The 15,955-nt window shown below is 46.1% G+C and overlaps 1 protein-coding gene across 1 annotated transcript in view; it reads left to right on the forward strand.

The window, feature by feature from the left end:
- Positions 1-1,624: 1,624 nt before the first annotated feature.
- The window catches only part of LOC149428288 (PH domain leucine-rich repeat-containing protein phosphatase 2-like), a 69,356-nt gene continuing 55,025 nt past the window's right edge, over positions 1,625-15,955 (forward strand). The window contains exons 1-2 of the mRNA XM_089667542.1: positions 1,625-1,742; positions 10,873-11,117. Of these exons, the coding sequence (XP_089523668.1) occupies positions 1,644-1,742; positions 10,873-11,117 (344 nt within the window). The 5' untranslated portion in view covers positions 1,625-1,643. The remainder of the gene's footprint in view (positions 1,743-10,872; positions 11,118-15,955) is intronic.

Raw genomic sequence — 15,955 nt, forward strand, 5'->3', positions numbered from 1 at the left:
ATGAACCCTTAGCCCGGGTTCACACTCATGCGGTGCGGAATTCTCAGCGTTTTCTGTGCGAATACCACACCGCTTCAGAATCGCACCCCGTTCATGTATATGTTAACAACACCCCGAAAGCGGTCCACAAAACGTGGTGCGATGTGCAGAATTGGATCGCATAGGTGTGAATCACCATGCGATCCGATTCTAGTGCGGACCCAAAAAAGGGTCCTGCATGTTTTTGGTGTGGTGCGATTAGAGCCATACAGAATGTACAACTCCGAGCGCACCGCGCACAAATTGCATGTGATTTGCACAGGAAGGCCGTGCAGTTCCTGCATGAATCACATGCGATTTACCGCACTGCATATATGTGAACCCGGGCTCAGGGTAGGTTGTAACCGTAACCACACATCTCTCTTGCTGCACTCAAAATGGAATAGTGCACTTGCTGAGGTGCTGCCCTTGGTAGATGGGGGAATCTTGATACTAACGTATGGCTCTGATCGCACCGCACACAAATCGCATGTGATCTGCAGGGAATACTGTGTGGTTCCTGTGCGAATCACATGCAATATACCGCGCCGCATTAGTGTGGTGCCTATGAGGAATATAGGGTACCCCGGCGCGCTTTCTTTTTTATTTTGGGGGGGGGGGATTTTATGCAATTTTTACACCCCCGGTCCCACCAAATCCTACTTTGAAATCGTGCGACTTACAATGAAGTTGCACGATTTCCAGGTCGGGGGATATGCCGATTTCAGGTGCGATTTGCAATACATCTGGCACGGATGTCTATGCAAATCGCACCAAAAGTAGCGCATGGACTACTTTAGAGATGGGTGCGGCTGCGATATGACCGCTGTCATGGCGGACAATAGGGTGCAACTTGGCATCCGATTTGCAAGTCACATGACATGCAATTTGCATCCGCTGTGACCGGGGACTTTAAGGTTTGACATGTTTGGTATCTATTTACTCGGCGGGACTTCGCCTTCTATGCTTTAGAAGAAAACCGAGTCATATATTACATTTGCGAGCCATGAAATGAACTTAAGCGTATTTTTTTACTGAAATTTTGCTTTTCGTGATTTGTTCTGCTTATATTGAGTGCCACAAAAAAATTGGAACTGCTGCCATTTTATGCTCCAGGGTCCCTGCTTTCAGAAATTATGCAATGATTGATTGGGGGGTTTTCTCTACTCTTGAGGCCTAAAATTATTTTTTTTTTCAAGGGGTAACAAATGAAAAACTGCTCTGGCAGATGAGGGTTACATGATTATGTGTTGAAGAGTGGGCAGGATAAGGGTCCACAATATGTGACCACGGAGTCTTTTCATTGCCTAAGAGGCGACCACTTCCACACTGACCACCAGCTGAAGCCATCCATGCCTCAGCTACCTGGCAGTAGTTGCTTCCGGCGCTCTAATGACGTCAGGCGAAGGGCAGGGAGGCTGACAGTTTCCCCCCCCGCCGTGCCCTCAGCAGACATGGCCGCCACGGGCACAAGTACCTGCAGAATGGCTACTACGCAAGATGGGTGGAGACTCGATGGAGATTGGCAGAGCGTGGGCTTCGCTGGCTCGCCATTGGCCGCGGCGCTCAGGCTGGGGGCGGGGACGGCCTCCTGCTGTCAGTCGTTCAGCAGCGGAGCCGTGGAAATGGACGGCCGGAGGTCGGTGCCGGGACTCCCCGGGGAGGGAGGGCCTGAGCCCAGCCGGACCAGCGGCGCCCGGGGGGCCGCCATCCGAGTGCTGAAGGTGAGGACCGGAGACCGGCCACTGCGAGTCCATGACACCGGGATCACTGCGGGCGGCCATGTGTGCCGATAGATCTATATACACCTGTATACGGGGACCTATAATATATACACACCTGTATACGGGGACCTATAATATATACACACCTGTATACGGGGACCTATAATATATACACACCTGTATACGGGGACCTATAATATATACACACCTGTATACTGGGATCTATAATATATACACCTGTATACGGGGATCTATAATATATATACACCTGTATACGGGATCTATAATATATATTCACCTGTATACTGGGATCTATAATATATATACACCTGTATACGGGGACCTATAATATATACACACCTGTATACGGGGACCTATAATATATATATATACACCTGTATACGGGGATCTATAATATATACACACCTGTATACGGGGACCTATAATATATATACACCTGTATACGGGGACCTATAATGTATGGATACACACCTGTATACGGGGACCTATAATATATACACACCTGTATACGGGGACCTATAATATATATACACCTGTATACGGGGACCTATAATATATACACACCTGTATACGGGGACCTATAATATATACACACCTGTATACTGGGATCTATAATATATATATATATATATATATATACACACACACCTGTATACGGGGATCTATAATATATATACACCTGTATACGTGGATCTATAATATATACACCTGTATACGGGGATCTATAATATATATACACCTGTATACGGGATCTATAATATATATTCACCTGTATACTGGGATCTATAATATATATACACCTGTATACGGGGATCTATAATATATATTCACCTGTATACGGGGATCTATAATAATATGTACACACCTGTATACGGGGATCTATAATAATATGTACACACCTGTATACGGGGATCTATAATAATATGTACACACCTGTATACGGGGATCTATAATAATATATATACACCTGTATACGGGGACCTATAATATATATATACACCTGTATACGGGGACCTATAATATATATATACACCTGTATACGGGGATCTATAATATATATACACCTGTATACGGGGACCTATAATAATATATATACACCTGTATACGGGGATCTATAATAATATATATACACCTGTATACGGGGATCTATAATAATATATACACCTGTATACGGGGACCTATAATATATATACACCTGTATACGGGGACCTATAATATATATACACCTGTATACGGGGACCTATAATATATATACACCTGTATACGGGGACCTATAATAATATATATACACCTGTATACGGGGACCTATAATATATATACACCTGTATACGGGGACCTATAATAATATATATACACCTGTATGGGATCTCTTCTACATACACCTGTACACTGGGATCTATATTATGTATGCCTTTATACTGGGATCTGTTCTATATACACCTGTATACGGGGATCTTTTTGGTATACTGGGATCATGCCTGTGTGCTGGGATCTGATATATCTGTGTCCAGATGTCACCTGTGCTCTGTGCATTCATAGAGAATCCCTGTGTTCACGTGTACCTGTGTCACGCGTGTGCTGATCTATGAGGACCTGTGTCACGCGTGTGCTGATCTATGAGGACCTGTGTATACCTGTGCTGATCTATGAGGACCTGTGTATACCTGTGTCACGCGTGTGCTGATCTATGAGGACCTGTGTATACCTGTGCTGATCTATGAGGACCTGTGTCACGCGTGTGCTGATCTATGAGGACCTGTGTATACCTGTGTCACGCGTGTGCTGATCTATGAGGACCTGTGTATACCTGTGTCATGCGTGTGCTGATCTATGAGGACCTGTGTCTGGGTGTTCTCTGTACTACAGGCAGCCGTGTGTGTATTCATGACACCACAGTGTACCGGTGTCACGTGTATTACAGGTGCCTTGTGTGTATGCGTGTATTATATTCTATATACTCAGTGAATGTGCCGTATACAGGTGACTGTCTGTCTGTAGCGGTGTACAGATCTTATCTATTCCTGGAAACCTCCATCTACCTGTGTACAGGTGCTGCTGTTCTCAGACACGTGTACAGGGGGGAGGAGCTGTAGAGACCGCCATCCTATACCTGTGTACAGGGGGGAGGAGCTGTAGAGACCGCCGTCCTATACCTGTGTACAGGGGGGAGGAGCTGTAGACTGCTTTCCTATACCTGTGTGCAGGGGGGAGGAGCTCTAGAGACCGCCATCCTATACCTGTGTACAGGGGGGAGGAGCTGTAGAGACCGCCATTCTATACCTGTGTACAGGGGGGAGGAGCTGTAGAGACCGCCGTCCTATACCTGTGTACAGGGGGGAGGAGCTGTAGACTGCTTTCCTATACCTGTGTGCAGGGGGGAGGAGCTGTAGAGACCGCCATCCTATACCTGTGTACAGGGGGGAGGAGCTGTAGAGACCGCCATCCTATACCTGTGTACAGGGGGGAGGAGCTGTAGAGACCGCCGTCCTATACCTGTGTGCAGGGGGGTGGAGCTGTAGAGACCGCCATCCTATACCTGTGTATGGGGGGGAGGAGCTGTAGAGACCGCCTTCCTATACCTGTGTACAGGGGGGAGGAGCTGTAGAGACCGCCTTCCTATACCTGTGTACAGGGGGGAGGAGCTGTAGAGACCGCCATCCTATACCTGTGTACAGGGGGGAGGAGCTGTAGAGACCGCCATCCTATACCTGTGTACAGGGGGGAGGAGCTGTAGAGACTGCTTTCCTATACCTGTGTGCAGGGGGGAGGAGCTCTAGAGACCGCCATCCTATACCTGTGTACAGGGGGGAGGAGCTGTAGAGACCGCTGTCCTATACCCGTGTACAGGGGGGAGGAGCTGTAGAGACCGCTGTCCTATACCTGTGTGCGGGGGGGAGGAGCTGTAGAGACCGCCGTCCTATACCTGTGTGCGGGGGGGTGGAGCTGTAGAGACCACCGTCCTATACCTGTGTATGGGGGGGTGGAGCTGTAGAGACCTCCGTCCTATACCTGTGTATGGGGGGGAGGAGCTGTAGAGACCGCCGTCCTATACCTGTGTGCGGGGGGGTGGAGCTGTAGAGACCACTGTCCTATACCTGTGTATGGGGGGGTGGAGCTGTAGAGACCACCGTCCTATACCTGTGTATGGGGGGGAGGAGCTGTAGAGACTGCCTTCCTATACCTGTGTATGGGGGGGAGGAGCTGTAGAGACACGCCTGTATCTGTGTACTGGGGGGAGGAGCTGTAGAGACACGCCTGTACCTGTGTACTGGGGGGGAGGAGCTGTAGAGACACGCCTGTACCTGTGTACTGGGGGGGAGGAGCTGTAGAGACACGCCTGTACCTGTGTACTGGGGGGGGAGGAGCTGTAGAGACACGCCTGTACCTGTGTACTGGGGGGGAGGAGCTGTAGAGACACGCCTGTACCTGTGTAATGGGATGATTGGCTACCAGAGGCAATCCAGCTGCAGGTGTGCCCTGCCATAGACACTGTAATATACCTGCACCCAGGTGTTCTCTACCTGTCCAGGTGTTCTCCTCCCCCCTGTATACAGCTGCAATGTATCTATATACCCGTGTCTCAGCGGCGTTCAACCCAAAATGTCACACATTGCAGCTTACCAATCATTACATGTACCGGCTGCATTAGTTTTCTTTTTTTAGGCTTTTTTTCTCCTCCGTTTTAACCTGATGATCCAGCCAGTAACACACCTCCTGTATTAGAGTGCCCCCACTCTGGAGGAAGGAGCACAGGAGGCAGAGCAGACAGCAGCACGGTCGGGGGGGGGGGGGGTGTTCGATGTATTCGCAGATTTAAATACACTAACATTTTGAAGCCACCCCCACCTCGCACTTTCTAAGCAGTTACATTGTTGTACCTTTTGAAATAAAGTTTTTTGTATAAAATAAAAGCTGATCACTGTAAGCACCCCTGTCAGTGGTCAATGGTTTGTCTCCACCCTCGAACTGCTACATCTGCAGCACAGCTTGTTTTGCTGAATAACAACAGACTTGCTGGCCAGATCACCAGGTGAAAATAAAAGAATGTAAAAAAAAAAAACAAATGCAAGCGCCTCATCTAAGAATTGGTGAGCTGTGATATAATACATGTGAAAAGATCTGCCCTGTAAAAAAAAAGAAGCGATTTCATATTCACGTCTTCAGTGGACACCAGCAGGACTGTGAGTGGCGGTGGTGTGCCGCCTACTGCGCTGCCTCCTCCCCACCTCTACACAGACACACTATCGAGCAGTTGCATTTTTTTTTCTTAGTTTGGGGTAATTGTGGGAGGGGTCAGAACTGAAGATGCACATACAAAATGTCATATATATCGCAGGTTGGATGTCCTTGGATGGGGTGACCGCATTAGTTTTCACTTTTCAGGCTAATGCCGTTTGATCCTGCCAGAAATGCAGCGTCCTTGTCCACTTCCTGTGAGCTGAAAAGAAAGAACCTTCTCTTTTTGTGTAAACTACTAGACCCATCAATGCGTGTCTATGGACCCACACAGACCGGCTCAGGAGCGAGCCTGCATGAGGGCCCCCCAGAGCACACAGCTGTGCTTCCACCGGCTGATTATAGAGGAGAACCGGAACCCCTATGGTATAGAAAACAATGAGCATGCATACATGCAGACATACATACATGCAGACATAGATACATACATATATGCAGACATACATAAATACATGCTGACATACATACATGCATGCATACATAGCTACATATATGCAGACATAGCTACATACATACATGCAGATATAAATACATGCATACATACATACATGCAGACATAGATAAATACATACATGCAGATATAAATACATGCATGCATACATACATACATACATACATACATACATGCAGATATAAATACATGCTTACATACATACATGCAGACATAGATAAATATATACATGCAGATATAAATACATGTATGCATACATACATACATACATGCAGACATAGATAAATACATACATGCAGACATACATACATGCAGACATAGATAAATACATGCAGACATAAATACATGCTGACATACATACATACATGCAGACATGGCTACATACATACATGCAGATATAAATACATGCATACATACATGCAGATATAAATACATGCATACATACATACATACATACAGATATAAATACATACATACAGACATAAATACATACATACATGCAGACACAAATACATACATACATGCAGACATACATACATGCAGACATACATACATACAGACATACATGCAGACATGGCTACATACATACATGCAGATATAAATACATACATACATAGATTCAGACATAGATACATACATACATGCAGACAGACATAAATATATACATGCAGACAGACATACATACATGCAGACAGACATACATACATGCAGACATACATAAATGCAGACAGACATACATACATGCAGACAGACATACATACATGCAGACATACATACATGCAGACAGACATACATAAATGCAGACAGACATACATAAATGCAGACAGACATACATACATGCAGACAGACATACATACATGCAGACATGCACAGGGCACCATTTTTAAACATGGAAAGCATTTGATCCGACCAAACCAAAAAAAGAGGACCTGTCATCACTGCCTGTTGGATGTTTATGTTCCATGTGACACCAATAAAAGTGATTCATAAAAAAACCAAAAATTAAAATGCCCCCGAATACCCCCCCCCCCTCCCCCCACCCCCGTGCTTGCTTGCAAAGGCAAACACACGAGTCGGTCCCGTACACACGCAGATCGCGATCTTCCCACACATGTGAGCTATCACCACAAACGTCAGATCATGGGTGGTAATTGTCACACCTCCTCTGTGAATCTAACATGGTCACCTATAAGGGGTTTTAGCTGTGGATCGCAATGATCCCAACTTTGAAATCTCCCTACTTCACTTTACCATGGTTTGGTTTTTTTTTCAACATAGCAGGGTGAAAGCATCTTACAGGGAAGTGGAAGGGGGAGGGTGGTAAAAATGTGGCACAAATGTCTTTACCGCCCTTCCAACAGCCGCGAATATGCGTTTTTTTTTTTTTTGCACGTTTTGGGTTACATGCACTGAAATGAATGGGCTGCCCTACATTCCACATATGCGCCAAAGTAGCTTTTTTTTTTTTTTTTAAGCATTAAACTTCACACCTTTTATTAACCTCACATTTTAATGCGTTATTCATGCCTGAGAAAATACACGTCTGCTCGCCACGTCTGAGGTGCGATTAACAGTGCATGTCATAAGCACGGCACGCATTATGTATGGGGGGGGACGCTGGTGAAGACCCTGTTGTATGGGGGGGGGGGCAATAATAAATAAATGAATAAATAACCCATAACCTTAACCCCCTACCCAAAATTTTTTATATATATTTAAAATTAAAATTTATATATATACAATATAAATATATATATAGTAATAATTTAAAAAAAAAAAATAATTATATATATATAAATTATTTTTTAAATTTTTCTTAATTATTACAACAATATAATAAGCCCTAATCTTTGCCCCCTAACCCTAACAAAGTATTAATGATATAATAATCTTTTATTATCGTGTGTGTATATGTATATATATATTTGTTAATTTTTGAAAAAAAATTAGGTATTTTTAATATTAACATTATTATTATGTAATTTTGTTTTTTGTTAGGGTGCTAATAATAATAGCAAGATTGTTGTTATTTATTTTTATTATTATTATTATTATTATTATTAATAATATTATTATCCACATCCTAACCCTAACAAAAAACCCCTAACCTCTTAACCCCCTACCCAAAAATTTTCCTGTATGCTCAGGCCTAGAATCTCCGTTTTTATGGGGGGACTCAGAGTGGGGGGGAGCTCTGATGTATGGGGGAACTCTGATGTATGGTAGGGACACTGATGTATGGGGAAACTCTGATGTGGGGGGGGGGGGGGGGGGTGATTCTGATGGGGACAGTGATGTATGGGGGAACTCTAGTGAGGACACTGATGGAGACACTTATGTATGGGGGAACTCTAGTGGAGACACTGATGTATGGGGGAACTCTGATTTGGACCTGATGTATGGGGGGACACTGATGTATGGGGGAACTCTAGTGGAGACACTGATGTATGGGGGAACTCTGATTTGGACCTGATGTATGGGGGGACACTGATGTATGGGGCAACTCTAATGGGGACACTGATGTATGGTGGGGACTTTGATGGGTACACTGATGTATGGGGGAACTCTGATCAGCCTTTCCACGCACATGAACTTTAATGGCCCCTTAGTCTTAGTCCGTAGGGTTCAATATTGAGTTGGCCCCGCCCTTTCCATGCACATGACCTTTAATGGCCTCCCAGTCTTAGTCCGTAGGGTTCAATATTGAGTTGGCCCCGCCCTTTCCACGCACATGACCTTTAATGGCCTCCCAGTCTTAGTCCGTAGGGTTCAATATTGAGTTGGCCCCGCCCTTTCCACGCACATGACCTTTAATGGCCTCCCAGTCTTAGTCCGTAGGGTTCAATATTGAGTTGGCCCCGCCCTTTCCACACACATGACCTTTAATTGCCCTCCCAGTCTTAGTCCGTAGGGTTCAATATTGAGTTGGCCCCGCCCTTTGCAGCTATAACAGCTTCAACTCTTCTGGGAAGGCCATCCACAAGGTTTAGGAGGGTGTCTATGGGAAGGTTGGACCATTCTTCTTGGAGACACTATAGGAAACGAATGGAAATCTCTCCAAAGTGAGGAGAACAACCCTGTTGGAGTCACTGGGACAGGTGTCTCCATTGGAAGATTATTTCTCACCTTCTGTGGGTTTAAAATCGCTCTATGGGCCCCAGGGCCAATAGAGAAGGTAAATCTCCCTGACTGGCGTTTTAGACATTAGACCCACATTAGCCCTTTCTCTGCCATGGACAGGTATACACTATATTGCCAAAAGTATTGGGCCGCCTCCCTTTCACCACACATGACCTTTAATGGCCCCTTAGTCTTAGTCCGTAGGGTTCAATATTGAGTTGGCCCCGCCCTTTCCATACACATGACCTTTAATGGCCTCCCAGTCTTAGTCCGTAGGGCTCAATATTGAGTTGGCCCCGCCCTTTCCATACACATGACCTTTAATGGCCTCCCAGTCTTAGTCCGTAGGGTTCAATATTGAGTTGGCCCCGCCCTTTCCACGCACATGACCTTTAATGACCCCCCAGTCTTAGTCCGTAGGGTTAAATATTGAGTTGGCCCCGCCCTTTCCCCACACATGACCTTTAATGGCCCCCCAGTCTTAGTCCGTAGGGTTCAATATTGAGTTGGCCCCGCCCTTTGCAGCTATAACAGCTTCAACTCTTCTGGGAAGGCCGTCCACAAGGTTTAGGAGGGTGTCTATGGGAAGGTTGGACCATTCTTCCAGAAGCGCATTTGTCAGGTCAGGCACTGATGTCGGGGGAGGAGGCCTGGCTCGCAGTCTCAGCTCTAATTCATCCCAAAGGTGTTCTATGGGGTTGAGGTCAGGACTCTGTGCAGGACAGTCAAGTTCCTCCACCCCAAACTGGCTCCTCCATGTCTTTATGGACCTTGCTTTGTGCACTGCTGGGCAGTCATGTTGGAACAGGAAGGGGCCATCCCCAAACTCCTCCCACAAAGTTGGGAGCATGAAATTGTTCAAAATGTCGCCTTAAGAGTTCCCTTCACTGGAACTAGGGGGCCAAGCCCAACCCCTGAAAAAACAAAAGGTGTCCCCTGAAACGCGTTGCCATGTTCATTGACACACCCATAGCGTGACGTCATTAGGCTTTCTTCTTGAGTGTCGGAGCCTCTGCTGAGCGGTGAAGCTTTCCGGCTGTGTCCACCTGCTGCCCCTGGGCTCCGGCGCTATGGAGAAGCACTTGTGATCTCATATCACCCTATTGCCCTGTGATTGTGAGAGGCCAGATTTATCTTTTTACTTTTTATAAAGAATTTTATTGCTACACTTAGCTGCACCTTTTATGTTTGTTATTGCAAATGTCACCTTTATGTATATACTGTACTTTTAGGACAGGATTTTATGGGCTGTCAGAAACATCTGACCCAGTAATGACTTTTGGCCACTTTGTTCTTCTACAGAGGAATATGAAGCGTAGTACCAGTAAGAACTGCTTGACTCAGAGGTGCTGCCTGGGCTCTCGTGAGCGAGACTGGCTGAGGGATGACCCAAACCGCGGATGCGTCTTCGTCTACGGATCGGATCACGGATCCTCCGTCCCTGACCTCCATGTGGTGCTCTGTACAGTGGACACGATGACCTCAGAGATCTGCTCATGTGAAGGAATGGAGAGTTTGTACATACAGCTCAATGGAGACCTGGTCAGGTGAGATGAGCATTTATCAGAAGTGCTTCCATTCCGTACTCGGGTCGATGGTTTGAATCCCAGCCACGGTACCTCCTGCCTGGAGTTTGCATGTTCTCCCTTTACCTGCGTGGGTTTCCTTCAGGTACTCCGGTTTCCTCCCACACTCCAAAGACATGCTGGTAGGTGAATCGGCTCCTGTCTAAATTGTCCCTAGTATGTGTATGTATGAATGTGAGTTAGGGACCTTAGATTGTACGCCCCTTGAGGGTTAGGGACTGATGTGAATGTAAAATATATATGTAAAGTGGAACCACCTACATGGAGTTTGCATGTTCTCCCTGTGCCTGTGTGGGTTTCCTCCTGGTACTCCAGTTTCCTTCCACACTCCAAAGACATGCTGGGACGTTAATTGGCCCCTGTCTAAATTGTCCCTTAGTATGTATGAATGTGAGTTAGGGACCTTAGATTGTACGCAACTTGAGGGTTAGGGACTGATGTGAATGTATAATATATATGTAAAGTGGCACCATCTGCCTGGACTTTGCATGTTCTCCCTGTGCCTGTGTGGGTTTCCTCCTGGTACTCCAGTTTCCTCCCACACTCCAAAGACATGCTGGTAGGTGAATTGGCTCCTGTCTACATTGACCCTAGTATGTGTATGTATGGATGTGAGTTAGGGACCTTAGATTGTACACCCCTTGAGGGTTAGGGACTGATGTGAATGTAAAATATATATGTAAAGTGGCACCATCTGCCTGGACTTTGCATGTTCTCCCTGTGCCTGTGTGGGTTTCCTCCTGGTACTCCAGTTTCCTCCCACACTCCAAAGACATGCTGGTAGGTGAATCGGCTCCTGTCTAAATTGTCCCTAGTATGTGTATGTATGGATGTGAGTTAGGGACCTTAGATTGTACGCCCCTTGAGGGTTAGGGACCTTAGATTGTACACCCCTTGAGGGTCAGGGACTGATGTGATTGTACACTCCTCGGGGGCGGGGACTGATGTGAATGTACAATATATATGTAAAGTGCTGTGTAAATTGATGGCGCTATATAAGTACCTGAAATAAATAAATAAATTCCACTAGAAACACATCAGTGCTAAGGTGGAGACGTCACCAAGTCCTGTGCATCTCTGTGGATGGTCAATAATGGTTGGATTCTCCAATGACCCCATACAAAAGGCCTTCCATAGGAAACTCGGCAGTGCTTAAGGCTTTGCTGCTCTCTTCAGATTGGGGAAATCTTGAATTCTTTATACAAAACAAGTAGAAGAGAGGGAGCGCCAGCCGTGTTCATTACCACAAGTAAGATTTGTTAACAAAAACAGATCTCCATACACTGAGAAAGGGTCTACAGACTCAAAGGAACTATCCAGTGCAGATGCTCAGCCAACACCCATCCAAGGGGAACAGTGCCTACGCGTTTCGAGGGCTGTACCTTCTTCATCAGAGCTCTACTGAAGAGATTACTGCCCTCAAAACGCGTCGGCTCCGTTTCCCTTGGATGGGTGTTGGCTGAGCATCTGCACTGGATAGTTCCTTTGAGTCTGTAGCTTCTCACCCTTCTCAGTGTATGGAGATCTGTTTTTGTTAGCAAACGTTACTTGTGGTAATGAACACGGCTGGCGCTCCCTCTCTTCTTCTCGTTTTGTATAAGTGCTTCCATATGAACAAAAGCAATTCAATTTATGTTCTCTCCTCCAAGTCAAAATTTCTAATATTTTAGCACTTTAAAGGCCAACTCCACACCCCCCCCCTTTCTTGTTTGGGTTTTATTTTGCTCTGATGTTCCAGTATTCCCTCTAACGCTCTACAGCAACCTTTCTCAACCTTTTCAACAAGGGAAAGAAATGCTCCTTACATTGGTGGTCAGTGGGAAGACTGTCCCTTACATTGGGGATCAGTGGGAAGAATGTCCCTTACATTGGTGGTCAGTGGGAAGAATGTCCCTTACATTGGGGGTCAGTGGGAAGAATGTCCCTTACATTGGGGGTCAGTAGGAAGAATGTCCCTTACATTGGGGGTCAGTAGGAAGAATGTCCCTTACATCGGGGATCAGTGGGCAGAATGCCCCTTACATTGGTGATCAGTGGGAAGAATGTCCCTTACATTGTGGGTCAGTGGGAAGAATGTCCCTTACATTGTGGGTCAGTGGGAAGAATGCCCCTTACATTGTGGGTCAGTGGGAAGAATGTCCCTTACATTGGGGGTCAGTGGGAAGAAAGTCCCTTACATTGGGGGTCAGTGGGAAGAATGTCCCTTACATTGGGGGTCAGTGGGAAGAATGTCCCTTACATTGGGGGTCAGTGGGAAGAATGCTCCTTACATTGGGTGTCAGTGGGAAGAATGTCCCTTACATTGATGGTCAGTGGGAAGAATGTCCCTTACATTGGTGGTCAGTGGGAAGAATGTCCCTTACATTGGTGATCAGTGGGAAGAATGTCCCTTACATTGGTGGTCAGTGGGAAGAATGTCCCTTACATTGGGGGTCAGTGGGAAGAATGTCCCTTACATTGGTGATCAGTGGGAAGAATGTCCCTTACATTGGGGGTCAGTGGGAAGAATGTCCCTTACATTGGTGGTCAGTGGGAAGAATGCCCCTTACATTGGGGGTCAGTGGGAAGAATGTACCTTACATTGGTGATCAGTGGAAAGAATGCCCCTTACATTGGGGGTCAGTGGGAAGAATGTACCTTACATTGGTGATCAGTGGAAAGAATGTCCCTTACATTGGGGGTCAGTGGGAAGAATGTCCCTTACATTGAGGGTCAGTGGGAAATGTCCCTTACATTGGGGGTCAGTGGGAAGAATGTCCCTTACATTGGCGGTCAGTGGGAAGAATGTCCCTTACATTGGGGGTCAGTGGGAAGAATGCTCCTTACATTGGTGGTCAGTGGGAAGAATGTCCCTTACATTGGGGGGTCAGTGGGAAGAATGTCCCTTACATTGGGGGTCAGTGGGAAGAATGTCCCTTACATTGGGGGTCAGTGGGAAGAATGTCCCTTCCATTGGTGGTCAGTGGGAAGAATGTCCCTTCCATTGGTGGTCAGTGGGAAGAATGTCCCTTACATTGGTGGTTATTGGAAAGAATTCTGCCCTTAGAGATAGCTAGAAAGATCAATGGTGTCAGTGGGAACTTTATCTGAGAGTCAGAAATTGCTAATTGCTCAAGGAACCTCTAACAACCTGGAGGAACTCCATGGACCCATGGAACACTGGTTCAGAAACCCTGTGCTACAGTTATCATTTGCACTCGTTAAAATGTTGGATAAAATTCACCCAACATCTGGAAGAACTACCACTAGCAGTTTCCTTGTTGTAATGCAGCGTGATAAATTCTGGATGCTCCCTACTTCTTGTAGGACAAGACTCTTGTTGGTTGCTTGGGTAAAGAGCTCTTTCATTGTGTCATTAGGTGAACATTTTTATCACTTGTAGTCCACATCACTAAGTAATCTAATTTCCCCGAGCAAATATTTGACGCCTTGTTTGTCCTGAAGTTGTGCCGGGTCCCATGGGGATGTTTATAGATCAGATTGGTGTCTTGACTGGAGCTGATATGAGAAAATTGATGGAGCTCAATGTGATGACAGATGACACTATTATTGGTAGATCTTTCCATTTACGGTCCAACATATAATATTCAATCCATGGTCACCCATTTCGAAATTCCTCTCTATAACGGGAGCGACCCAGATTGCACTTCCGTTATACTACCGCTTCCCTGTCCGAACACAGATCCACGGACACCACCGCTGACCATATGAGACTAGACGAGACCAGTCTTGAAATAAATTAGGAAATAGACTACTTTATTTTAACACAGACACAAGATATATACATTCAAGGGAACAACCCCCTCCCCCCTCCCTGCATAAGGACACAGGGCGGGGCAAACCAAATCTAGCAAAAAGAAACACATCAGCAGACACCCCCCCCCCCCACCAACCCAGTACACAAACACAGACATCCCATAATAGTTTGCTCCCAAGCAAGACACACAATAGAACAATGGGATGCAATCACATGACACAAACAATCCACCCCCCCCCCACCTATCTCCTATACATGTCTACACAATATTAGGACAGATCACCCTGCACCCCTAACAGGCACAGGGTGACTTACACATAAGAGGGATATGGGGAGCTGAGACAGGGGTCTCCCCACCTCTCCAAAGTAAGCTGTGTTCCATGGGCCCCCCACCCAAAGTCACTCCCGTCACACTCTATAAAATATTGGTACGAGTAAGGAAGTTTCCTGATTATGAATAATTGGTTTACATTCACCTCTAGAACCCCTTCAAAGAGGACCTGTCTTCTGGATACAATCATTTAAAGCTGAACTCCAGCCAGATACGAAAGACATAAATTAAAGTATATCCAAGACTTTATTTCAGCAGGATTGCGGGGGAACATATTCCTGGCACCTCCAGCACTGAATACATGTAATGGCAAAGGGTGTTGGAGGGTCTCTTGGTGCTGACTGCAGGGGGATCTATTGTTACTGTGGAGGATATTTGTTGCAGGGCGGTCTGTTGTTGCTGGGGGGAAGGTCTTATGTTATTGGGAGGGATCTACTGTTGAAGGAGGAGTCTGTTGCTGCTGGAGGATTTATTGTTGCTTGGATGTATCTGTTGTTACGGGGGGGGTATTTTGTTGCTGAGGGGTCTATAGTTGCAGCTGCAGAGACTCTATTTCACTGCTTTTCTTGTTATCGTTAACAAATTCCACAGTCAGTACTACAAAATGAAAGGTTCCCTGTTCTCTAAAAGGGTCAGTACTGGCAGGTGGGTAGTGGGAGGAACCAAGGGAGATGCTCGGAGGTGGGTAGGGGGAGGAACCAAGGGAGATGC

The sequence above is a fragment of the Staurois parvus genome, unplaced genomic scaffold, assembly GCF_062004578.1.
Source record: "Staurois parvus isolate SC_StPar_1 unplaced genomic scaffold, SC_StPar_1.0 ptg003353l, whole genome shotgun sequence".
NCBI classification, from domain to species: Eukaryota; Metazoa; Chordata; class Amphibia; order Anura; family Ranidae; genus Staurois; species Staurois parvus.